The sequence below is a fragment of the Phyllostomus discolor genome, chromosome 12, assembly GCF_004126475.2.
Source record: "Phyllostomus discolor isolate MPI-MPIP mPhyDis1 chromosome 12, mPhyDis1.pri.v3, whole genome shotgun sequence".
In the NCBI taxonomy this organism is placed as follows: domain Eukaryota; kingdom Metazoa; phylum Chordata; class Mammalia; order Chiroptera; family Phyllostomidae; genus Phyllostomus; species Phyllostomus discolor.
This window is the reverse complement of record NC_040914.2, coordinates 3,273,583-3,300,720: the sequence shown is the minus strand read 5'-3', so window position 1 is coordinate 3,300,720 and position 27,138 is coordinate 3,273,583. Positions and strand designations below refer to the sequence as shown.

At 36.9% G+C, this 27,138-nt stretch overlaps 1 protein-coding gene across 4 annotated transcripts in view; it reads left to right on the top strand.

The window, feature by feature from the left end:
• Positions 1–19,073, top strand: part of LSM14A (LSM14A mRNA processing body assembly factor) — a 60,356-nt gene extending 41,283 nt beyond the window's left edge. The window contains exons 4-10 of one of the 4 annotated variants that reach the window (XM_028529323.2): positions 991–1,113; positions 6,202–6,378; positions 6,661–6,726; positions 9,671–9,853; positions 9,962–10,133; positions 11,069–11,300; positions 17,038–19,073. In XM_028529323.2, coding sequence (XP_028385124.1) covers positions 991–1,113; positions 6,202–6,378; positions 6,661–6,726; positions 9,671–9,853; positions 9,962–10,133; positions 11,069–11,300; positions 17,038–17,061 — 977 coding nt within the window. In that variant the 3' untranslated portion in view covers positions 17,062–19,073. Of the gene's footprint in view, positions 1–990; positions 1,114–6,201; positions 6,379–6,660; positions 6,727–9,670; positions 9,854–9,958; positions 10,134–11,068; positions 11,301–17,037 lie in introns of all 4 variants that reach the window. The other 3 variants (XM_028529322.2, XM_028529327.2, XM_028529326.2) reach the window with 3 other exon arrangements.
• Positions 19,074–27,138: the final 8,065 nt, after the last annotated feature.

Here is a 27,138-nt window from a genome sequence, read left to right as displayed (position 1 = left end):
TATGCAATATTTGAGTTACATAAAAGATTACTCTGGCTACCATCTTTAGATTGGATTTTGGGTAGGGAGAAGGGTAAGAGAAATAGTTCTTCTCAGAGAAAACCTACATAGATTGAATAGTAAGTAAGAGGACAGCACAGCATATGAAAAGTGAATGATTCGTAAGTACTGTAGAAACTTAAAGAAGATTGTCCTAACCTAGCATAGCAAAAAATTTAGTCCTTTCTAGGAATTTGTTACTTGCATTGCCAAAACTTTGTAGTTGCTGTAGGCCAGGGGTGTCAAATTCATTTTCACTGGGGGCCATATCAGCCTTGTGCTTGCCTTCAAAGGGTTGAATGTAATTTCACCTGAGGAGATGAAGGATATAGAAGAGTTTGCTAACTGGGGAGCAAGCAAATGTAACTTCATTTGTATAATCCTAAAATTATTTTGGCTCTTTGAAGGCAACCACAAGGCTGATGTGGTCCCCAGTGAAAATGAGTTTGACAGCCCTGTTGTAGGCAGAATGCAGCCCCACAGTGCCATCCTAAATAGAAGCATTAAAATGGACTGGAGTCTGTTGTCTTACCTTGGAAATGCTGGGAAAGCACTTCATAGACCTGTCTGCTGATTTGGCTATTTGTGCAGATACTTGGTATTAAAATTATTGAATGTTAATGTTTGTATAGAATGTACTATTTCTGCTACTTCTGTCTGATGTGGGTCCCTGCTGTCTTATCCGTACAACTGCTTAGAACAGTATGGCATATGTTAGAAAAATTTTTGCATCTGGGATTCTAGAGAATATATTGGCTTGCTTTTCTCCCATACGTTATTGTCAAAGATTTCTCAAATTAATTTTTAATGCACTTTCATTAATTTCTAGGATAATTAATTTGTGTGATACAGGAAGGTGATGAAAATTATTAAAATGGTATGTTACTATATATACTTGAAAGAGTTAACGTTTTAAAAAAGTTTTTTTTGTCATTAAAAAATCTCTTAAAGCTGGAAGCTCCTTGACATCCTTTGGAACAGAAACATCAAACAGCGGTACCTTATCCCAAAGTAGTGCAGTTGGTTCAGCCTTTACACAGGATACAAGATCTGTAAAAACACAGTTATCTCAAGGTAAGCTGTTTTTTCCTTCAAATATTTTCATTCTAAACTTCTATAGTGGTTTTGTCTTTCTCTGAACGTAAGAACTTTTGCAGCTTGCAAATCACATGTATAATTTCTATTTGATTGTTTTAAAACTTTTCTTCTAATTGCTGTTGCTATAAGGATATTACTGAATGATTTCCACTATTTAGACTTTACAATTCTTAGATCATAAAACCGAAGGGGTGAACTTTCTGTAATCCAGTTTGCTATTTTTTTTTACAAAGCAAGCATAATATAAATTATATAGTAATACTTAAGTATATTAAATTAATCCCAGAGTCATCACTGAAGATGAACTCTCCTTAATGAATTTGAATTAACAGCTGATAAAACAAACTATTCATTATGCTCTTGCATCTTTCCTACCATCCTCACAGAATTTAAAGCAGTGGTTTTCAGCCAATGTGCTGCAAGAATTTTTAGGCCCTGGCTGGATAGTTCAGTTGGTTAGAGTGTCATCCTGATATACCAAGGTTTCAGGGTTGATCACTGAACAGGGCACATACAAGAATCAACCAACGAATGCATACATAAATGGAACGAAACAACAAATCAATTTCTGTCTCTCCATCTCATGATCTCACTCCATTCCTCTCTGTCACCAAAAATAAAAATTAAAAATTAAAAAAAAAAATTTAGTGTGTAATTCCAGACTGCTTATTCAGGGGCATTGACCTCTTTTCCCTTAAATTGTCAAGAAAAATGACAACAACCAACACAGTAGTTGTCCGAGAGTGAATGGATCAAAATTATATGTACTTTTGGTCAGATCAGCAAAAAATACATATTTTTGGTATGCCAGAGTTTTGGTATTTAGTTTATGTGTGCAGTGAGATGAAAAAGGCTGAAAGGTGCTGACCTAGAGCAGTAGTTCTCGTTGTGGACCACCCACAACCAAATAGTCTAGAGTGCTTGAAAAGGTAGATTATGAGAACTGCTACAACAGAATCCCTGGGGCTTGTGAGGTCTGCATTTAAATAAGCTTCTTCTTTTTTTTTTTTTTTTTTATGATTTAATTTATTTATTTTTAGAGAGGGAAGGGAGGGAGGGGAGAGACAGACATCAATGTGCAGTTGCTGGGGGCCGTGGCCTGACTGGGAATCGAACCTGAGACACTTTGGTTCGCAGCCCGCACTCAGTCCACTGAGCTACACCAGCCAGGGCTTAAATAAGCTTCTTAAACTATCCTATTTCTTTTTCTTCCCCCACTCAGTCTTAAGTGGTCCCAAGATTTCATATCTGTTTTTATCTGCTACCAAAGTGGATGTAATTATAATTAGGTCATTGCTTTATGTAGACATTTACTTTTTTGTTTTAAATACAGAGAGGGGAAGGGCAGGAGAGAGGGAGAGAAACAGCTGTGTGCAAAACATCGATCCAACTGTGGACCTGGCCCACAACCCAGGCATGTGTCCTGACTGGGAATTGAACCGGCAATCTTTAGGTTCCTAAGCCGGTGCTTAATTCACTGAGCCACACCAGCCAGGGCTGGATGTTTTCTTTTAAATAAAAATAATGTGAAGTCATTTCAGATACTATAATCACAAGACAATTATTTTTTAAAGCCACTGAAGGTAAAATCAAGCTAATGCTAAACATAATTCTGTCTACTTCACTTTTGAAATATCTGTAGTTACTATTATTTATATTGATTTAAAATAACGTTTAAAATATTCTAAAGATTTGTTGTAGAAGATTTAGAAATACAGTAAGCATAAAAAAGAAAATTAAAATACTTAGTCTCCCCACCCAAAAATAATATTTATATTTTCTTGCGCATAAGTTTTTAATGTATGCAGTGCCCTTAGCATAGTGCCTACCACATAGAACATGATCAGATGTTAGCTAACTTAATCAAAAACAGACATTAACCTTAATATGAAAGCACCAGAAGAATTCTTATTAAAACCATAAATAAGGATGCCTATTGTCAGTGCTGTTCAACCTTGTTCTGGAATTTTTAGCTTAATTAGAACACATGAAAAAGGAATCTGGCACAGATACTAAAATTAACATTATTTGTCAATGCCATGACTTTCTACTTTGAATTAAGAAGAATTCTCTGAAAAGTGAATTACTAGAACTAATAAAGGACTTAAATTAGAGGGGAAATGTAAAGTAAATGTACAAAAGTCAGTAGGTGTTCTAATCTAACCTACTAATTAGATAAGGGGATAAAATATGATGTTCCTAATAATGAGAAATAGAAATTATGTGTAAAATACATAATGAGAAATAAGACCAATTTCTGTGAAGAAAAATACAAATAGTAATAGAGATACCTAATAAGATAATATATATAATTAGAGAAACATCTTAGTCCTAGATACAGAGATAAAGTATTGGGAAGGCTTTATTTGTCATATTAATTAAATTTACTATACTTTTAATAAATCTAAATGGAATGATATGAGAATTTAAACCCATATATGTACTGTCTTACACATAAATGTGGATGCCCTGACCAGTGTGGCTCAGTTGGTTGGATGTCGTCACATAAAGCAAAACATTGCCAGTTCGATTCCTGGTCAAGCACATACCTAGGTTGAGGGTTTTGTCCCCAGTTGGGATGCATAGGAGAGGCAGCTGCCAATCGATGTTTCTCTCCCTTTCTTTCTCCCTTCCCCTCTTTCTAAAAACAAATAAATAAAATCTTTTAAAAAATAAACATGGAAGTATAACTAGACATAGTTTAAAAATAAAAAGTAATCCCTGGCTGGCGTAGCTCAATGGATTGAGCACGGGCTGCGAACCAAAGTGTCGCAGGTTTGATTCCCAGTCAGGGTACATGCCTGGGTTGTAGGCCATGACCCCCAGCAACCACACATTGATGTTTCTCTCTCTCTCTCTATTTCCCTCCCTTCCCTCTCTAAAAATAAATAAATAAAATCTTTTTTAAAAAAGTAATGAGGTAGGGCTTACTTATTACCTCATGATAAAGTATACATAAAGCAGTGTAGGAATAAATTGAGATGAATGAACAAAAGTCAGAAACACATCCAAGTGTAATTAACTAATTACTACATGATAGAGATACTGGTTTTAAATTAGAGAAAAGGTAACTCTGGCTGGTATAGCTCAGTGGATTGAGTGCCAGCCTGCAAATCAAAGGGTCATTGGTTCAATTCCCAGTCTTGGGGCACATGCCCTGGTTGCAGGCTAGGTCCCCAGTAGGGAGAACATGAAAAGCAACCACACATTGATGTTTCTCTCTCCCTCTCTTTCTCCCTCCCATCCCCTCTCTAAAAATAAGTAAATAAAATCTTTAAAAAATAAAATAAAAAAAGAAAAGCTAGCTGTTCAATAAATAATGTTGGGACGGACAAAATTGCCTAATCATTTGGGGAAAATAACTAGATTCCTTCCCTCATAGTTAGAACTAAACTAAATTTTAAAGTTTTTAAATTTTAAATACATATTTCTGTTTATTAGAAGAAAGGGTATATTTATATAAAGAATGGCAGAGAAAGCCTGTGAATTTGCATTTTAATATTGCCAACTATAATTTCTGGATTTTACAAAATTAAAATAGCTAGAGTTTTTTAAAATCTGTGTTAAGAATGGGAAGAGAGTGCAAGGGGTGTATTTTTATTATGCTAAAATAGCTGTTGTGTTTATTCCTAATAATATGTCTAGTATGGCCTGTATTTCCATATTCATAACAAAATTGCCATCATGACTAATAGACTTTAATTACAGTGGTTTTAAAGTACACAAATAATTGAGTTCTTGATGTGATTGCCCTATTGCATGTGGTTGTGCAATACTTGCAGTAGGGTCTTTTCTTAAAGAAAAGCCTGATAAAGTAAGTTTTATAAACTTAGAAGATCATTTAACGTAGAATTATAAAACTTAACTGAACAATAGGATTTTTTAAAAACTTAGTACTTATTTTATAAATTAAGCCCCTTTATATAAGGTCATCAGTGATTACAAAATGTCTTCTTGTAGGACAAAACTTACATAAACCGCCATGTTTCCCCATTATACCCAATGGGAAAGTTATGGTGTTTCTATTAATGCCAGAGTAAACTTTGGCATTAATAGTGGGAAATGGTGATACACATTTGCAGTTGCATACTATAAATTACTTTTGAAACCATAAATTTTGACAGTATTACTGGTAAGTGGTTCCTGAAGCATCCAGTGCATAACAACCAATGCTTTGTTGCCACTCGCCAGTTCACCAGTTGTTGGGGGCCTGTGCAGACATGCACAGGTGGGTAGTGACATTTGCAGCATATTTGGGATTTTTTTAATAAAATGAGCATAATTTATTTTAAGCAAAATATTTTGGTTCAGTATCATGGGATATGAGAATACCTTGAACAGAGATTTATCACAAACATAGGGACAAATATGACGGGAGCACCTGATGTTGCATTCTTCTGTTCATTTTGTAAGTACAAAACCTATATTAAGCAAAAACTTGATGAGGGATCTTTTAAATGGCAAGGAATGAGTATCACTGCTGTGTAATTATCCAAAGGGCCTTTTTTAATACTGATGCTTACCTAAACCCTAAAGTATTGAAGAACTTCACCTAACTTTCTAGTTCTTTACTTCCTTTATAGAAGTAATTTATTGGAACTAGTACCTGTAGACAAAGATACCACTTTAGACATATCTCCAAAAAGTACTAAAAATATTAAAGCCTCTGGAAATAATAAAGTACCAATAGAATCTTGTGGTTATTCTTACTGGAGGAAACTGGCATCCAACCTACAGCATGATCTTTGGTAATACTCCTAGGGAATCTTGTACTAGGCAGAAATTTTTGAAAAACTATTTAAACCTTATTTCAATGGGTAGAAATACAAATAAAATTCCAGACTTTTTTGTTTTGGGGTTTTTTGTTTTGTTTTTACTTTTTTTTAAGTGACCAGCACATCAAAGATAATCAGTTTTAAACTCTGGTCTAGTAAGTAGATGAATTCAAATTTGTGCTAAGGATTTGAACTGGTAGAAGTAAAACTAGACTTTTTTTTCAGGGTCTAGTTTATTTTGAAATCCCCAAAGGATAGGGTAGTTTCTTATCTTTTGGTTACGTTTTAGGTCGTTCAAGTCCTCAGTTAGATCCTTTGAGAAAAAGCCCTACCATGGAACAAGCAGTACAGACCGCCTCGGCCCACTTACCTGCTCCGGCACCTGTTGGGAGAAGGAGCCCTGTATCAACCAGGCCTTTACCATCTACCAGCCAAAAAGCAATAGAGAATCAAGAGCACAGGCGAGGTAGAACTTTAGCTATTTACTAATTCCTTAATTGACTCATCAACATTTTCCATTCACCTTATTTTCATTAAAAAGATACACTTTATATGAATGATCCTAGAAGGTTTAAACTGAACTTGATAGAATGTTCATTCTTTCAAATTTGGCTCAAAGTAGTGATGGTGGTGGGGGTGTAGATTTGAGGGTGGTTGTTTTGGGGTTTTTTTTTTCTCATTTCTAACTTGACAGAAATTTTTGATTATGTGTCCTGAGTTAATTTTTTACTCTCTCTGTTCTTTATAGCTGAAGTACACAAAGTTTCAAGACCAGAAAATGAGCAACTCAGAAATGATAACAAGAGACAAATAGGTAAGTTACTTGGATCTGAAATCCATATTTTATGTTTCTCAATAGAAAGAGCATTTGAAATGTGTAGTGAAGAATTACAGTAAAAAATGAATGGCAGGGATTGGTGGCTATAAAGCAGTAGCTCAGTGGAGTTTCATTGTGGTAACAGTTTTTTATCTTATTTTTTGGTGGTAGTTGTGTGGATCCATATGTATGGCGAAATATGGAGCTATACATAAAGACTACCAAAAAATGAGTGCATGCAGTGTTGCTGAAAACTGAATGAGATCTGTAATGTGGTTGATTGTATAGTACCAGTGTCAGTTTCCTGGTTTTGATAATATATAGTAGTTAACTAAAATGTTGGCTTTAGAAGAGAAGCTGGGTGGTGGGGGTGAGTGTAGGACCACTCTGTACAATTTTGTAGGTTTTTTTCCCCCTAATTATTCTAAAATAAAAGTTTCTTTTTAGCATCACTACATTTCTGGAATAAACCCTACTTGATAGTAGGCATTTTGTCTTTTACTGTATTCTTGAATGTTAATCTGCTTATAGGATTTGTACAGTTATTTACGTTGCTGTGTGGCTTTCTCTTTTGTATTCATTTTTTATAGTTTTGTGTTCATTTCATATTAGCATTATAAAATTGTTTTCATTGTTTATGCTTTTAAGAATGAAATTATCTGTACCTTAAAAGTTTGGTGTTTTCTCATTAAAATCATTTAAGCCCTAAGCCTTTTTTGAAGTAATTGTTTAAGAACTTTAACTTTCTTTCATGGTTACTGATTTAATAAAGTTGTATATTTTATCTGCTTTGTAATCTATATCATTTATCCCAATTTATCTATTTGATTAATATTTTCTAATTTATTAGTATAGAATAAATTATAATTTAAAGCTCTTTCAAATTAAAAAAGGCAACGTGTAATCACCTGACTTAGATAAGAATTGGAAAATGATCTTTCACTTAATTTTAGAAAGCTAGACGTATTTTAAATGTATAAACACCTCATTGGTCCTGTACATTTTTTGTATGTGTTTTTGTTTGTGCTATGTGCCATAGAATACAGAGTTTAGAAGGTTAATTTATTATATTGTACTTCTTTTTAATTTGGAAAAAGACAGAACCCCTTCTCTCAAAATGAAATAATTACTACACTTTCATCATTTAAAAATTATATAAAGTAGTCCCAGTCAGGTAGCTTAGTTGTTTAGAGCTTTGTCCCATGTACTGAAGGGTTGCAGGTTCAGTCCCCTGTTGGGGCACATGTGGGAGGCAACCAGTCAGTGTTTCTCTCTTGCATCAGTGCTTTCTTTTCTACCCAACCCCGGTCCCTTCCTCTCTTTAAAAAAAAAAAAGATATACGATATGCCCTGTCTGGGGTGGCTCAGTGGATTGAGCACTGGCCTGTGAACCAAAACATCACAGATTGAATTCCGAAGCAGGGCACATGCCTGGGTTGCAGGCCAGGTCCCTAGTTGAGAGTGTGCAAGAGGCAGCCAATTGATGGTATCTCTCACACATCAATGTTTCTCTCCCTCTCTTCCCATCTCTCTAAAATAAATAAAGAAAATCTAAAAAAAAAATCTATCAAGTACTAAATAAAAGTATCTTCCATTCTTCAAAACTCATCATCCAGAGGCTCATTAACAGAGCAGTAGTTAATCTGTTAGATTTTTTCCTTATAAATTTACAGATGAAGACTATATTAAAACTTTGTTTTGAAATTTTAAAGGTTTTTATTTTTTAGGCAGAGGGGAAGGGAGTGAGAAAGAGAGGGAGAGAAACATCAATTGTGGTTGCCTCTTGATTACTCCCAACTGGTGACCTGTCCCTCAACCAAGGCATGTGTCCTGACTGGGGATCAAACCAGCGACTGTTTGGTTCACAGGCCAGTGCTCAGTTGGCTGAGTCACACCAGCCAGGGCTAAACTTGTTTTTTTGTTTTTATTTTGTTTTGTTTTGTTTTGAGACAGAAAGATCATGCTGTACTTCCTGGCTTCTGGCCCATGGCATTTTTATAGTAAAGTTTAATGTTTTAAATATCCTGTTTAACTAGATTGAAGTGTCTGCATATACTGCTGGGGGTGGGAGGGGTGTGATTTGTTTTCTCAGACTTGGGCAGTTTTCCAGACTTTAGTGAACACAAATCTGTCACTCTGTAGTCACTTCTGATCTTTGTCAGTATGTATTAAACATTATACATAACTGTAATCTTTGAATTCATACTGCTTTGTGCTCTGTTTCTGTTAACTCACATCAAGTACTATTCCATGTTCCTGTTTTACATTGTTTCTTTAGCTATTACTCTTACTTTGGATATTTGGATTCTCAAGTTTTCACTATAATTCATGCTGCTTTGGTGTTGCTTTATCATATCTTATAAATCCTGTTATCATTATATTACAGAAAAAGACTAGGTACAAGAAGACTTGAATAATATGGAGCCACTTAGAGAGAGACAATAAAGATGGAATAGGAAGTGGTTGGAGTGGTTGAGACCTGGTGCTTCTTGTCTTTGTGATATCTGTGATGTAGAAATAATACCTCCTAATACCTCCTGTAGTCTGTTCTTACTCATGTTCATTTATTTCTCTTACTGTAAACCTTGGTCCCTGTGATCCTTTCCACAAAAGGCCGCCTAAATTTTGAGAACCCACTTCGTGTTTCATACTCTAAGTATTAGGGATATGAGCAAAATATAGCCCCTGCCCTCAAGGAGTATACCGTGATTTTGTACCAAATTGTCTGGCTGTGCATTGTATCCGTTACATAATATGAGTGTGGACTTCATAAATATAAATTTCATGTGTGTTATATATTAAATGTTAGTTAAGATTCATTTTTATATAAAAATACAATAATATATAGAGACTTGTAAGCATTTCTGTTGACCATTTAATATAAAACTATAATAATGACTTCTGTCTTAAACCAGCTTATTTTATTTCTTTATTAACATAGTTCCAGGTGCTCCTTCAGCTCCAAGGAGAGGGCGTGGAGGTCATCGAGGTGGCAGAGGAAGATTTGGTATTCGGCGAGATGGTCCTATGAAATTTGAGAAAGACTTTGACTTTGAAAGTGCAAATGCACAATTTAACAAGGAAGAAATTGACAGAGAGTTTCATAATAAACTCAAATTGAAAGGTGAATTTTTATTTTCTACTCAGAAAATACTCTTATTTGACTTGTGGATCATCGATGATTAGTACAAGTCATAACTTTTATGGTATGTGCCCTTTTTTTTCCCAGTAGAAGATAAACTTGAGAAACAAGAGAAACCTGTAAATGGTGAAGATAAAGGAGACTCAGGAGTTGATACTCAAAACAGTGAAGGAAATGCAGACGAAGAAGATCCACTCGGACCTAACTGCTATTATGACAAAACTAAATCCTTCTTTGATAATATTTCTTGTGATGATAATAGGTACAGTCTTTTAAGCTGCCTCTTAAGTTCTTAGGAGGTTGAAGTGTGAAATAATTTCTTATAAATTCACAAAGTTTAATGACTGCTTAAAAATACCTAATGACTATTATTTTATAATGTTTTGTTAAAAGAAAATAACTGTACTAAAATTAAAATTAGTAATTAAAGCAGAAGTGGTCATCTAACATCTAAGTAAGACCTTTTACTTTACCCCTCTACCATGTAGTTCAAATAAAGCCAGTGCCAAAAGTACCAATGCTACTTTGAAGTTTGCTGATGTAGTAAAACTCTGCCACATTTCAGTGAATGTGGATCCAGAAAATTGCCAGGTTAATTAAAGGACATAGCATAACAAACTGAAGAGTTTCAGGGTTTCTGCTGACCAATCCAAATTGTCCTTCTGCTGGCTACACTTTAGTGCCACCTGATGGCAGTCGTCTACTTCAGTTTAAACGGGATTCTGAGCCCTGTGATTGGGCGCTATAATAGGAGCAACAAGCAGCAATTCAGAGGCTTGCTTCAGGCATCAGGTCCAGGAATTGGACCAGGATCATAGTGGGAATTCAGGGACCCACCCTTCTGCTCCCAGATTCCTGAGACGGTTTCTTTTACTGGCTTTGCCTTCTCTTCCACTGGGGCTGAGTGGAGGGTGGAGTTAATTGCCAATCCCATTATATCAGTGCTGTTACCAGGTTCCTTGTTTTATCAACTGTATTTGCAAGAATCTAAATACTAGTCATATTTTCACATGAAATTTAACATTATATTAGGAGATATTGCCGTACATAGCTTGTGATAATTTCAATAAGGTGCTTGTTCTTACTTGATCTTTAGAGATTGCTTCAGCTTAATTTAGAAATTAGTGGTACATAGTTTTGCTTGAAAATGTCCTTTAAAACTTGATATACACTAAAGATTATTTGTTCTTATAATAGAGAACGAAGACCAACCTGGGCTGAAGAAAGAAGATTAAATGCTGAAACATTTGGAATCCCACTTCGTCCAAACCGTGGCCGTGGGGGGTACAGAGGCAGAGGAGGTCTTGGTTTCCGTGGTAGCAGAGGGCGTGGTGGTGGCAGAGGTGGTACCTTCACCACCCCTCGAGGATTTCGTGGTGGATTCAGAGGAGGTCGTGGGGGCAGGGAGTTTGCAGATTTTGAATATAGGGTAAATATATGCTTTTCATAAAACTACATCCCAGACAAACAGCATGCATTTTAGTGAAACTCAAAGTGTTTTATCTATTTTGAGTGAACATTTTTAGGGCATTTGCATAACTTTTATTTTTACCTGATTAGGATATTTATATAATTTTACAGAGCAGTAACTTCTTGGCTAGTAAGTGTTTTTTGTCTATTATAAAACTATGGCTTTAGATTTTATGGACTGGTAAAATTTTCTCCAAAAAAAACTATTAGAGACTGACTTAGGATTATTTCTTTTTTTGTTGTTTTTATTTCTTTTAAAACTATTTTTTGCTAGAGGGTCAGGAGATCATTAAAGGCATTATCCAAAAAAGTATTATATCATACCATCTGTATTTCAGATTACAAAGTATGCTTTAACACCAAAAGAGTCTAGGAAGGATGTACTTTACGATGGAAGACAAACCTATGCATTTAATAGCAACTAACATTTACATAGTACTTTTCATGTACTAGCCATTGTTCTAAATGTTTTTCATTAACTCACTTAAACCTAATAGCAACTCTGTGGTATAGGTTTTCTTTTTTAATCCCCATTTTAGAAATGAGGAAATAGGTATAGAGATATTAAATAATTTGTATAGGTATAGAGATATTAAATCACTTACTAAATTATCTAGTAAGTGATGATGCTAAGTCTTGAGCCTAGTAAATTTGTTTCTCAGTCAGTGCACTTAATTTAGTTTTGTGGAAAACTCAATTACATTTTCTTATTTTGTTATGGTCTTGAAAATCTCGATATACTGACATTTGGGAACCATTGCTAGAAAATTGTATAGCTCTGTATAGTATATTTATATGTATTATTTATTTAAAGGAGTCTGTAAATCAGTTTCATTATCCTAGTTTATTGATTTGTAGGGATAGTGGAGAGGAAGGTATATAATCACAGAAAGATCAAAATCCCCTTGTAAAGAAGTCTAGGGATTGCCAAGGGCAGCTAGAAACAAAAAGATCTGCTGGCAGGAATTTCACTGTCCAATATTTAAAACTGACGGTTGTTGAGATCCTCCTTAAATGTTCAGTTTTAGTGGCTTTTGGATATGGTGTATTAATTTTGATGCCTTTGGTATGGTATTGTCTCATCACACCCAGGATGGCCTCTTCATTTGCTCAGTCTATCCAGTCATGGTAGCCTATGGATCCTGCAGCACTTCTAACTTGCAAAACTTTTATTGCACCTGGGAGACAAGAAAATGTCTTTCACATGTCACTATTACTGCTCTTGCCAGTGACATTTTGCTTACACAATTCGGTAGCCTTTTCACAAATATTTGCCCTTAATTCCCCTGCAATAATTGACACTGATGACCATCCCTATCTTGAAATCTGTCTATATTTTTTTAACACTTGATTTTTTTAAACACAGCAACACGTTTCTCAACACAGCCTATAAGGTGCTTCATGATCTTCCTGTTTTTCCAGTTGAAGTCTAGTGCTGTCTGTAGTCCTTTTTGCCATTGGGTCTCCCCTTCATTTACTCTGCCACAGTTAATGTGGGCCTTCTTGCTCTTGTTTAGTGACAAGCTTATTCCTATCTCAGGATTTTTTTTTATCTATTCTTTCTGCCTGGAACATTCAGTTTGCTTCTTACTACAAACATTCATCCTCATGTTTGCACTCTTGCAAGTGCTAAGCCATGCCTGAATGTGTTCACTCTCTCTCTTTCTCTCTCCCCCCCAACCCCCCGCCTTCCCTCCTCCCTCTCTCACTTTTTCCTTTTCCCCTTTCCCTTTGTGAACTCGTGGATGTATACCTTCTAATCAGTTTTTCAGCTTGGACCTGGTATGCTTCTACCTGCATTGCTCCATTTCATCTGCTGTATGTCTGTGATCAACTTAAACTTACCCTCTTACCCTTCCTCAGAATGACCTCATCATCTCCTTGCCTTCCCATCATCTCAGCTTTGCCTCTTCCCAATGTTTGATTGGCTAGTAATATACTGTTCCTTTTGTGTCCTGGGTGGTGGCAGTATGCACAATCATGACCCATTTCCACATCATAAATTCATTCCTTTGACATGTCCCTGCCAGCTGCCACAGTCACCCACTGATAGATCTTCAGACCTTCCATCTCTTTACCTCACTTCAGGCATATCATCTACCTGTTGAAGACATTACTACAACTCCTTGTTGAAGACTACACTGAGTCAGCTTGGTTTGAGGAGAAAGTACATTTAAATTAGACTTGGGTCAGAATGAGAATTTTAGTAATTATTGCTAGTGTGACCTCAGCTGAGTAGCTAAACCTTTCAGGCTCTCAGTGTTGACATTTGTGGAAAGAGAATTGCATAGTCTTTATCTCAGATGCACCTTTTAAAGATCATTAAGTCTCAGAGTTGGAAAGTGAGAGGTCTGACCTCCTGGCCAAATTGTCCACCATTTCTGTAGTATCCCTTGTAGGAGCTGTGACCTTACTCTTCCTGAGGGCATCATTCCACTCCAGGGATGCTCTAATTGTTTGAGTTTCACAGGCATACACACAATCTGAGTGAAAATTCTTTTCCTGTATCTTCAAACTATTAGTTTAACTCTGTCTTTGTAAACACACAGACTATATATACTCTTCATAATTTTTTATATATTTGAAAGAATTAGCTGTCATGTTGTCTGTAAGATTTGACTGTTACTTCACTATAACTAAACTTGGAGTAACCACTGTACCGCGTGATATATGCATGCGTAAATATCAGTGCAAACATGTTTTTGAAGCCATATCTCACTGTGGAGTCATTTTGAGCCTTTAGTTAAAACCCCTATCACATACAGGATGGGGCAAATCGGTTTATAGTTGTTGAGTACACAAAAGGTTATTCTTATTACTTACTGAATTATTTTCCATATGAACAGTTATAAACTTAGTTTTGCCCAACCCTGTATATGGCAGAATTAGAATGCATTGTAGAGGTAGTCTTTATAAGTCTTTATCTGCACTAGTGTATCCCTGACAAAATAATCTTGAATGTTTCAAGGAGTGACAGTCACTGGATCCTAAGGCATTGCCCCAGTGGTTAAAAGATTTTAATGTGACATTGCATTGTCTCCTCTTCTTACTGTGAGGGTCCCACTTGACATAGCCAGCCCCATTTCTCATTACCCTTTAACTTATTCACGGCAAGGTAATTCATGGTCATCTCTTACTGTGCTTGATTCCAACTCTGACCTCCTTCATTGACCACATATATTGAATTTTTCATAGATGCCAAGCCCTGGGCTGCACATTGGTGCAAAGCAGAACAGACTTGGCCCCAGCCTTCTTGGTGTTTATAGTCCAGTGGGAAGTCAGACAGCCAAAAGTCAGGGTCTCCCTTTCACTTACCCTTCACATTCTTGCCTAAGGTTTCCTCTATCCCTGGAAACTTCTCTTTCTTCCTCCACTGATTTCTCCTTTTCCTCACGTTCTTGCAATATTTGCTTTCATTAGCATACATTGTAAATACATTCATGTTCCTTATTTCCTGTGTTTTGTTTTTCATCACCAGCTAGAACAGGGGTGTCAAACTCATTTTCACCAGGGGCCACATCAGCCTCATGGTTGCCTTCAAAGGGCCAAATATAATTTCAACTCTAACAGTTAAGGAGCAGTTACATTTATACAGACCTAAAATTATTTTAGCCCTTTGAAGGTAACTACAAGCTGATGTGACCCCCAGTGAAAATGAGTTTGACACCCCTGGGCTAGATACAAGCCTCTTGGCATTGTTGAATATGTATTCTACATTTTTTTACCAAAACACTTTGCTCACCATGGAGCATAATGAGCTTGAAGTAAATGCTTAGCATTTGTTATGTAGGAGTACACTACTTTAGCCTTTAAATGATGCTGAAGTGCGGCTAGCTCTTGACTGTCTATTCCAAAGTTGAATGACCCTTCTGTCTGCCAGAAAAGCCCCAGCCTTCTCAGCAGCCTATGCCTTCTAAATTATGTCATCTGGCACCTATAAAGGTAGAAATAGTGATGACTATTAGATAAAGATTTACCTGCAAAGATTAAACTCATTTCTCAAGCATCTGATACCTCTCAGAAGTTGATGTCAGTGGAATTTGCAGCAGCCTTCATGTAATGGTTGGCTTTGTTTTTTGTGGCATGAAGCAATTATAGTTTTAATGTGAGCATAAGCAAATCTGATTGTTTAATGAGAACATGGGTTTGATAGGATTATCAGGTTTTAGAACTCTTTTAAAATATCAGCAAAACTTGAACCTCTCTCCCACCCCACCCCAACACGTGCTTAGGAAACCAAGGACCCAGAGAGGTTAACTCTCTTGATACAGGTACAAGCTGATAATATACAGTAAAGTCAAAACTTACTGTCTTTGATTTCCAGCCTGATTTTCCTTAAGAATAATGTCAGAAACATAAACCTATAATGATTTTGGTCCTATGGTGCTTTCCTTTTATTTCTTTTTTTGGGGTGAAGAAATCAGGCCAAGGGTAATAGGAAGACAGCCAGCTACTATTTTATATGCTGCTGTGAAGAGGTTAAGCCACCAGGGTAGATGAGACAGATTGCCTCACATTTGAGTATGTTTTTCTTCAGAGAGTGTCCGGAGACAATGAAGTATCCCAAATAACTCATTGTGGTTCTCTCCATCCCTTTCACCCTTTTCTCTACCTCTGTCTCCCCTTTTTCCTTCTCTCCTCCTCTTTTTTTTTTTTTTTTCTCCTTTTAGAAAACCACAGCTTTTGGACCTTAATATGTCTGGATTAATCAAGTAGCTTTCTGAAAGACTTAAAAAAAGAAATTGGGGCATATGAAGAAGGTTGGCTTTGGTAGGGAGTGGCAGGACCATTAGCAGGATCATCTTCAGCTTAATTCTTTCAGGACCAACTTACACCATGCTATATGTATTCCAACTTAATAACATTGTACAAATGGTTTGGTGTTGAATGAGGAGATCAAGTTAAGTCCTTAACAGGGTACGCGTATTTCTAATAATCAGGATGAGAATCCGCAGTAAAAACAAGGTACTTGGTAGCATCCAGTCCTGAGGAAAATGGAAGCCCCTGGCTCTGATATTGTGTGTGTACAGGCCTTTAGTTTAGGGTTAGTCTCACTGGAAAGCTAGAAGCTCCTTGGGATTTTTACTGTTATTTCCCTAGTTACTTTTTGGAATTTCCCAGTCAACTCTCTGATTTTCAGAACTTACTTCAAATGTAAAAGTTATCCTTTAGAATGCATTTCTGAATCACTGCTTTCTTCTGTTATGACCCTTTGGCGAGAAATGTTATTTTACTGTCTGAATATTTTATTACTTAGTAAAGATATCAAAGACTTAGACTTTATTATTTTATTAGAATTTTATTAACCTTCCAAAATACGTTGTTGGTTGTATTTGATGAATTTGACTAGTATGTTGAAGGTTGAAGTTTTGTCATTGTTCTTAAAGATTATTGGGGTGGCAAACAAAGGTAGTGGGGTACACCTGTATCTTAGAGGGGGGTGCTTCTTACAGGGGCCAGCCTACAACAACACTGCTTTAAACTCTGCTAATGAGAAAATGCAGTTAACAATGAGATCCTGCTATGTGTGGAAGTTGTTAAAAGTACTTCCTGGAATTCAGTGGTACAGATTTTTGTACAAGTAAAAGGAGGGTATATTTAAAGTTAATATAAAATACACTTAAGCAAATTAGAAAGAAGTAATTATTAATAATGAGTAATTTGAAGCATAAGCTGATTTTTTTTTCCTTTTTTAGAAAGACAACAAAGTTGCTGCATAGTCTACAAACAAGTCTTTGAAAATAGGTGAATTTCTAGTTCTTCATGGTCCTGAGAATTGGTTTCAGTCTTTACCAAGAATGAAGAAGTGAATTCGCTGTATATTTGTCACCAGCACTGGGTTTTTGTTATTTGTTTGTTTGTTTGTTTTTCTGCTTAATTTCAAAGATATAATACAGTTATATTGGGCAAGGGGGGCAGCTCATCTTTAAAAATGAGCATTAAATATATTTGAAATAGCAGAAGGTTAAGTAATTTCTTATGTATAGTTAAACTAAAGCAGTACTTGGACTTATAAAGTATTTTTTCATCATTGAAAGGGTTTTTCTTATCATTAAATTGTATTTGGCAATTATTGCAACTTGCCTGCAGATAGGGCCGTGATACTGTGTTTTGAGCCACAGAAGGTTATGTGTGCGTGTGCGTGTGCGTGTCTTTTTCCCTTCCTTTTATTTTTTTTTTTATTTTTATTTTTATTTCGGAAACCCTGTAACATCCTTTTTGAGGTAGCTTATTTCGTCAATTAATTAGGTTGCTGGGTGGTAGAGAATTTTGTCAGTCAATGTACACACAGTAAATACTGTTTCTTAGGCAAAGGTAACTTTTTTATATAGTTGTAAAATTCCATTATATTCCATTGCCAAAGAAACATTAAGAACTTTGTATAGCTGTATAAAAAGCAACTAATTTTTTAAAGAATAAACATTTTAAAGTCAGCAAACATACTGTGTCCTTGCAGAAGTTGATGTTCTGAGAAGCAGAGTTATGGGTGGGTCTTTTATTCATAGTTTTCCAGGCTTAAGATTTTTTATTTTCATTTTTAATGTTTGGAACACAAAGATTTGATACGTTCTTTCTTTACATAAACAAATAAATTACTCATGCTCATTGGAAGAACTTAATTTTATAGTAAATGGCACATCACAGGATTTGTCCAAATAATAGATATTTTCAGTATATGAATGTAAATAATCATAGATAAGTACGTACTTAGCTGTATTTTCAAATAAGTAATTCCCCTTCCTTTTTAAGACAATAAAACTAGGCATCAACTAACCTGTTCTTCTCATAATGCCTGGAATTTTGTTGTAATAAGTTGACTCATTCCATTCCTATTCAAGGGGAGTCAAAGTGTTAGAAATTATTTTGGCAACCTATGAAATATAACACAGGTCTTAGGCCAATAATCCACAAATGACTCAGAATAGAGTTCATTGCTAATACAAAATACTAATAAATCTTTTATGATATTTTAAGCTATAGCAGGGAAAAATCTGGCCACTTCTGTGTTTTTATGGATGCCATGGAATAAAGGGATCTAAAGATTTTGATATTTTTATCTATTTTTATTTTATTAACTTTCTCCTTAAACTATTTAGTAGTGATGAAGATGTGGGAAACGGCACTGTTTAAGAATTGGAATCCTTAAAGATGGTTGATATTTTTAATTTTATATCTTTTGTATAGCTGTACAAGAAAATGTTTTGTAATTTGGTTTCATTATTAAGCTTTAGTACTTGGCAGCCATAATTTAGATAATATTGCTTAATACTGTTTGCTTGCTTGTTAACAAAACCTTCTGGAGAACCCACAAATCATGACATTGAACACATTTCTGAGTCATTCTGAACATCAAAGCAAGTGCTATGGCAATACCTGTAGATTGTTTCAGATGTCCTTGGCCGATTTCAAGAAGAAAAACTGTAAATACCAGTTTTACATGCTCTAAAAGTATGAATTCACACATTTTCAAAGCCCTCTGGGTCACTGACTTACGGCACTTGGTGCCCCAGTAATAACTAACAGCATGGCATACCTGCAGTGCACCTTACAATATTGAAGCAAGGTTATTAATCTGAGACAGAATAAAACTCTTCAATAAAAAATGTTCGTCAAAGTTCTTTCTCTTTGAACAGTAATATTCTCTTATATAGAAAGATAATGAAAGACATCTTTAAAGTGTCAGCAGAATTATGGTCGTGTTTATATTCTCTAACTAAATTAATTTCTCTTATTCTAAGATTTGTTTATTGCTGTAGGAATTTAGATAAAGGCAGAAGTCCAAGCACCCTTTTCTCCCTCCAGAGTGGAGACCACATCTAAGTTCAAATCTGACAGGAGGAGACAGCCAAGTGGGAGACCTCAGGATAGAATGCTCCCTCTGTGGGCAGGCAAGTGCAAAAGAGGGAGGAAAGGACTGGCTCCTCTTAAAATCACCTATTGGACAGACCCTTTCTCCCACCAAAAGTGGAACTTAATGTGAAGTGTAGGGAGAAAGAGATACTAATCCAGCATCCAGCTCATTGACTCTATTGGGCTGAACTGACAATCCTGGGAGTATTTAGGACTGTGAAGGAGGTGGTTTTGGTTGTCCCAATCAATGACTAAGAAATACCGTTGTCATAAAAAGTAATGGTCAGGCATGGTAAATGTCCTACACTGCTGGATAGCACCACATAATCAATAATCCAGCCCAAAGTGCAGCCATGGCCTGTCCACTTAGAGAAATACTAGCCAAATTCAGAAGACAATCAGTGGGGAATTAACTCCACTCTGCTCTCTGCCCCAACTTTACATAGGACACAAAAAGACAGGTGTAACAGAACCTTCAGTAGCAGTGTCAACATTTTGGAAACCAGTTATCACAGTAGAGTTAGCACTCCATCCAGTTTTCTCTTATTCATAAATCTCTTAAAAGAATCATTTGAGAAACGTTTTTAAAGTACAAATATCCATGCTGCATACCTGGAGAGTCTGATTCTGAAGTTTAATAGAGCCTGGAAATCAGGTTACCATATTTTGGGGGGACTGTAAGACACACCTAGATTTTAGAGGAGGAAAATGGGGGAAAAATTTTTGAAGCAAAAAATGTGCTAAAATATTTAATAACATAAATAACATTTCACCAATGTAAATGTAAACAACTCAACAGCAGCATTAACAACTGTTATTCTTTCCAAATTTGGGGCGGGGGAAGTGTGTCTTACAGTCTGAAAAATACATAAGCCCCACAGGTAGTTATGGTCAGCCAGGTATAGGAAGACAGGGTTTTTTGGGGGGGAGGGGAGTGTTTTGTTTTTTAAGTTGTTGACCCTATTACAGATGCCCCCATTTTCCCCATCTTGCCCATCTCCAGCCTGCCCCCCTTCCCTCTGCCATCATCACCACATGGTTGTCAGCGTCTGTGAGTTATGCATGTATTTTCTTTGGCTAATGCTGTCACCTTTCATCCAGTCCACCCCCCTCCCCCACTGACACCTGTCTGTTCCATGTACCCATGCCTGTTTCCATCCAGTTTGGCAGTTTTATTCATTAGATTCCACATACAAGTGAGATCATATGGTATTTGTAGAAAGACAGTTTTAAAACATTACAACTGGTTCATCTAATCTAACCGTGTCACTTAAGAGCCTTGGTGAAGTTTTCTCAGGATCAGGAGGATTCTTTTTTCATTTCCCCATCCTTCTAAATCCAGTATATTCAGGTTGTGACTGGGGTGTGAAGAGAGTGAAAAGACTACATGCAGGGTGGTGAGGGATGGGACATACCTGCAGGACAATTTGGGGCAAAGAGTGAGACTTAAGATTCCTCCAGGGTTTGACTGCTGTGAGTACTGAGATTGAGTATTATGTTCCTAGCACACAGGAAATGGACATGTGTAGTGTCTGTGTCTCAGATTTACATGTTGACATGTTGTTCCTGGGTTATCTGCCTGAAAAACCTTTTCCTTCTGTAAGCCCCTTTGTTAACAGTTTAGATCTAATGTCTGGATTCAGTGTTGCAGAATACTTCTGCCCTATTAATTTAGAGACTATAAGCTGGTTTAAACTGACAATGGGGAGAGTCACAATATAATCAAGATGAGTAATTTTTTTTTTTAATTTTTTTTTTTTTAAGATTTTATTTATTTATTTATTTATTTTTAGGGAGGGAAGAGAGAGGGGGGAGAGAGAGAGAGAGAGAAACATCAATGTGCGGTTGCTGGGGGTTATGGCCTGCAACCCAGTCATGTACCCTGGCTGGGAATCGAACCTGGGACACTTTGGTTCCCAGCCCGTGCTCAACCCACTGAGCTACGCCAGCTAGGGCAAGATGAGTAATCTCTTAAAGGAGCTCAGATGTCTCCAGTTTGCTTAGTTTACCTGTTTTAACTGTGTTTTTAAAGATGACAAGTATTAGTACAGTTGGACTCAAACTTACAAAAGTAGAGTAGTACCATTTATCCTTGATTCTGAGGATGCTAAATAGGGATTTGCTCAGAGAGGCTGCCTTACCTTCTCTCAAGATGGAGACACAGGGACAACTTCTTTAAAGGTATCTCCTGCGTAGGAGTTGATCAAGTGAGGGAAGTATGGGAGAATGTAGCTTTGAGCAGCAGAGGCCAGCAGCAGGCAGCCAACCAATGTGCCCTAGGAAACTAGACATGGAGGTTCCAGTCTCTGACTGCTCTTGTAATTCCACCCTTTTGAGGAAGAGTGCTGCAAACATACCCTGTCCTTCAGAGCCAGTATTAGTGAAAGCAAGATTATGGTTTTGGAACATTTATAAGTCTGGCTTCAAGAGCACGTGGTGAGACTGAATCTCCTGTGGTTTCTGTTTTCAGTGGTACAGAGCTGTGAGCCAGTGGTATGGATGTCATTTAAATTTCAGCTGTCCTCATATTTAATGAACTTGGCTGACTGGTAGAAATGTTCTTAGATTCAACTCATAAACATCAAAATAGACCCCAATCTGATTCCAGTTCATAATGAATGTTGGGTTTGGTTGGTTTTTTGTTTTTTGGGGGGGAGGGGTTGTGTTTTGTTTTGTTTTTTAAATTTTATTTATTTATTTATTTATTTTTAGAGAGGGAAGGGAGGGAGAGAGAAAGAGAAACATCAATGTGCGGTTGCTGGGGGCCATGGCCTGCAACCCAGGTATGTGGCCTAACTGGGAATCGAACCTGCGACACTGGTTCGCAGCCCGCACTCAATCCACTGAACTGCGCCAGCCAGGGCTCGAATGTTGGTTTTAAAATGCACTGATGTCCAGTGTTGTGGTATATGAAGAAACAAAGCAATTTGGTGAGACCAAAGCCCATTTCAGTTCAGAAATGAGGCAGGCTTAGAGTGATTCATGTTTTAGGTGCACAGAGACAACTGAGAGCAGCCAGTAAGGAGCTCATGTCCCAGAAAGTCTTGCCTTTGCCTCCAGACTTGATGAGCAGCCTAGGAGTACAAGGGGGAGAGCAAAGAATGCCAAACCTGAGAAGCCATGGCCCAGGCAAAATCGTAGTGGTTGTAAATGGCTTACAGTTATCCTAGTACAGAGGGCATTAAACATGTTTACTAGATGTCTGGAGTGTGCTTTCTGTAATCCTGGTACTCACCTAATCTTGATAATCCTTGGGTGTTAGTGTCACACAGGATTGTTGAGAATATAAATCTCAATGTCGCAATTCAGGATTTTTCTTGTGCTGGAATGGTTCTATAAAAAGTTTTTTATTTTTTTATGATTGAGTGATGGTTAATCCCTTTCTCCATTCCCCAGTATATAATAGCATTTTTTTGTCCCAGAGTAGGTGTGGAGTCTTACATGTTGCAGTTCATAAAATGCAATTAGGTATAGTTTTGTTTTTGTAAAAGTAAGACACTGTAGCCCTGGCCAGGTGGCTCAGTTGGTCAGAGCCCTCCTTACACTAAAAGGTTGCAGATTTTGACTATACAAGAGTCAACAACCAGTGTTTCTCTCTCCCTTCCTCTCTCTCTAAAATCAATTTAAAAGTATATCCTTTGGTAAGGATTTTAAAAAGAAAAAGGTTATACATTGTAAAAAGAATATGGGAAGTATGGAAGATTTTTTTTAATACGTAAAAGAAAAGAAAGGGGAAAAAAATTTACCCAGAGCTAACCATTGTTAACACTATTTAAGTGTATATTCTGCCCGGCATTGTTCTGTACAGTCATGTGCTTTTCAACAAAAATGGATCTATGGTAAATGTACCATTGTGAAATAAGTATTTTCTTTTTTTTTTTTACATATATTGAGTATCTGTTTTGAAATAAATACATGCAGAAAAGTACACATACCGTAGTTAACCAACATAACAAGCACCCAGAGTAGGAGTCAGAATATCAACAGTACTCCCATCCCATAAGCCATCCCAACATACATACACAGGGGGCTTCCAGTAGCCCCCCCGCATCCTCAACGATAACCACTATTCCGACTTCTTACAGCATAGGTTGTTTTTTGTTCTTTATATAAATGGAATTATATAATATATACTTTTGTTGTGCTTTAGCTTCTTTGTTCAACATTGTGTTTTGGGGAGTTGACCATATTGTTGCATTTGGCTGTGGATTATTCATTTTCATTGCAGTATAACATTCCATTGTGTTAAGACCAGAATCTATCCGTTCTGATGATGTCACATTTGGGTAATTTTTATCTTTTGGCTGTTAAAATAATGCTGGCAATCTTTTCCTCCGTGAGAGAATCCAAAGCTCAAGTGAGTGAGAGGAACATTGGTTTACACTTGAGGACTTAGAATATGGTGAAAGGTTGTGCCCAGCTACAGTGCCACTCCACACCAATGTGCTCAGCAGGTAATTTGTTACCATAGAGTACCAAAAAACCCTGATGTACTGTCAATGTAGACATAGATAGATATGTATATTAGAGCAGATTCTGGGTTAATTCTCTATATGCCTAACCTTGGACCCCTAAGATTACAGTTCCTACCAACCACCTTTCCTAGTGGTAGCACTGGAGTATTTCTTGCCCTACAAACCTATGTTTAGGATGTGAGCCTGATGTCCTTGCTCCCTTCCCTCTCCTGGTAAAAACCTCTGTTGTTCTGTTGAGACTTTTGTGATCCTCTCACTCTCCCGATGTGATTATCTAATTACCTGATTACTGCCTACCATCCTGAAAAACCTGATACCTGCCATCCTCTTCCTCTACATTGCTATCCTTCCAAGTGATTTTAATTTCTGTGTGGTTTACCCATGATAACCATACTCATGACTATGATTTCTTATAGCAAAAGGATACAAAGCAAAATTAGCAAAGATGAATGGGCAAAGTCTAGGGGAAATTAGGCTCAAACTTTCAGAGGGGTCTTTGGAAGGAGTCACGTAGGATATGCACAGTTTGGGCTCAGTGAGCCACTCTTAGTAGTTTGGGGAATGGTGAAAAACCTGAAATCAAAGTTTCTAGATGTCAGCCAAGGGCCAAATTTGTACGTAGGCCTTATAAAGCATAGTGTTCGAGCCTGCTATGTTGACTCTTCTGGACCCACCCTGGTTTGCGTTCCTTGTCCTGTGACTTTTTCCTTTCATCCACTTCCACCCAAAACTGGATATACCCGGACCTTGTCCATCAACCTCAACTGCATCACCTCTGAATCATGGATTTAGACACCCCATACTTTGATCTTCCAAATGGCTTGCTCAAGAAAAAAAAAGTTTAAAAAACAGAGCTTTCTACTTAGGATTCATTAATTCCCTCCCCTTTTTTTGTGTGTGTATATGAATATTTTTAATTAGTTCCCTTCTTTCTTTTGCTTTCCCTAATACTATATCCAACCAACCTAGACTCCATGATCCTTCATCTGTCTTGTAAATACTCTTAAACTCCCTTGTATCTCTTTTGAGCTTCTTGTGCTCCTGCCAAGAGAGGCTTCAGCTCTGAAAGCATCTGCCCATCCACATTGTTACTGTTCACCCAGAGGGCTGAGTCCTATGGAAGAGAATCACAAATGAGTAAATTAATACCACTGTAAATCTGATTACTGCTCTTGGCCCTCAACATTGCCCACAAAACTTAGTACTTTTTTGTAATCACTTCTCTGCAGTCAGCAAATAGGCTTGCCATCTATTTTAAAGAGAACTACAAGAGTAAATGGAAACTGTATCATGTACTTAACCATACTCTAAACCAACCTCATCTGCAATCCAGCCTTGTCCTGGTAGCCTAATAAAAATAGAGAAAAAAACTTACCAAAAAATGGCTTGTGCTCTTGCTCCCTAATTCTCAGACTTAAAATACTGGCTTATCTCTATTTCTGCCTATATCTTCAACTTCTTTCTTGATAATGGATCCTTTCTATTCATATTTAATTTTTTAAGCTGGCATGTTATATAGTATATTAATGTGTTAATATTCACATGTTAATATATAATTATAATGTGGCATGTTAATTACATTGCATCCTATTTGCTCTTACTTAGCTCTTTATCAAGATGCCTGATCTCCCTTTCACTTCTTTTTTTTTTTTTTTTTTTTTTAGATTTTATTTATTTATTTTTAGAGAGGGAAGGGAGGGAGATAGAGATAGAGGCAGAGAGATAGAGAGAAACATCAATGTGCGGTTGCTGGGGGTTATGGCCTGCAACCCAGGAATGTACCCTGGCTGGGAATCGAACCTGGGACACTTTGGTTCCCAGCCCGCACTCAATCCACTGAGCTACGCCAGCCAGGGCCCTTTCACTTCTTAATGCTCTTGATCTGCTGCTTTTGATAAGGTCACCAGTGATGTCCAGTGAGCCTTTCCAGTTTTCTCGTTTGCTTTTTAGAAGCATTCCATACAGTTGACCTCTTCCTTAAAATACTCTTATCTTCTTGATTGCTGTGTTTATCGGGTTTTCCTCCCCTCTAGCTGCTGTTCCTCAGTCTGTTTACCTGATTCTTCCACCTCCCCATCTTGAACTAATTGTGTTCCTCAGAATTCTACATTAGCTTTTTTTCTCCTTTTTTAGCTGTTATATTCTCTGGCATCAACCCCTATGGTCTTAACTATATGAAGTTATTTTCAAAGTCACATATCTAGCACAGTTCTCTTTTCTGAATCTAGATCTGACTTTTTTTTTTTTTTAATCCTCAGCGGAGGATTGAACCTGCTACCTTTTGGTGCATGGGATGGTGCTCCAACCAACTGAGCCACCCGGCCAGGGCTAGATCTGACTTTCTGATATCTGTATTTGAAGGCCTCTCAAATTTAATGTTTCCGAAACTGAAGTTATCTCTCCTCTACTTTTCTTCCAGTGTTCTTGATCATAGTATTTAGCAACCTGAGTATGCCAGAAATATGGAAGTCATTTTTGACACTGTTTCAGTTTTGCACCAGCCTCACACCTCTGTTACCAAATTCCGTCAATTCTGCTTCCTAAATATATCTAATACCTATTTTTATTAAAATCTTTAAAAATTAATGCATAGGAGCTATGTGTACATGTATGTGTTTTAATTCAAATCCTTTGGAAAGGTGGTTTGTTTTGTTTTAATCCTCACCCAAGGAATTTTTTTAAAAATTGATTTGAGAGGGGAAGGGAGAGAGAAAAAATGAATGTGAGAGAAACATTGATCACAGGGAATCAAAACTGCAACCTAGGTATGTGCCCTGACCAGGGATCAAGTCCACAACCATTTGGTGTACAGGACAGTGCTCCAACTAACTGAGCCACCCAGCCAGGGTCCTCAGAAAGGTTTATAAGGAAAGGCAGCAGTCATGCTAACAATCTCATTCCTTCCTACCTCTAGTATTCTGTTTTTAGTTTTTGCTGATTTACTGTGGAAAAAGGGAAACAATTTATTAAATATTTGAGTCTTTACTGTGGAAGAGATATAGTTCCAATTGCAGGGTAAGCAATAGTGATAAGATTTTTTTAAAAAAACAGCCCTTACTAGAGCTTGTATTTTGAAGTTAAAATAAATGGGTAAAATATATAATATGTTAAGATGATTGGAGAAAAAGCCAGGAGGCGGGGGCTAGAGACAGGATTGCTGCTTCCAATTTAAAATAAGTTAGGATATACTCTGGTTTCTCTTCAGAAAGTATAAATATTTTGCCTTTTAAAATAGGTTAGGGAAGCTGAGATTTGAGAAATGACTCAAAAAGGTGATTGGACATTCAAGCAAAAGAAATTGTATTGCAAAGATCCTGAAGCAGGTGTGAACCTAGTATGGCTGGAGGGAGGGAGGGAGAAGGGGTTGGTAGAACATGAGGTTAGAGAGGGAACAGTGGGGACAACTGTAATGATTGTCATTTATTCTGAGGTGGAAGCAATTGTAGGGTTTTGAACAGAGGAGTGACAGTA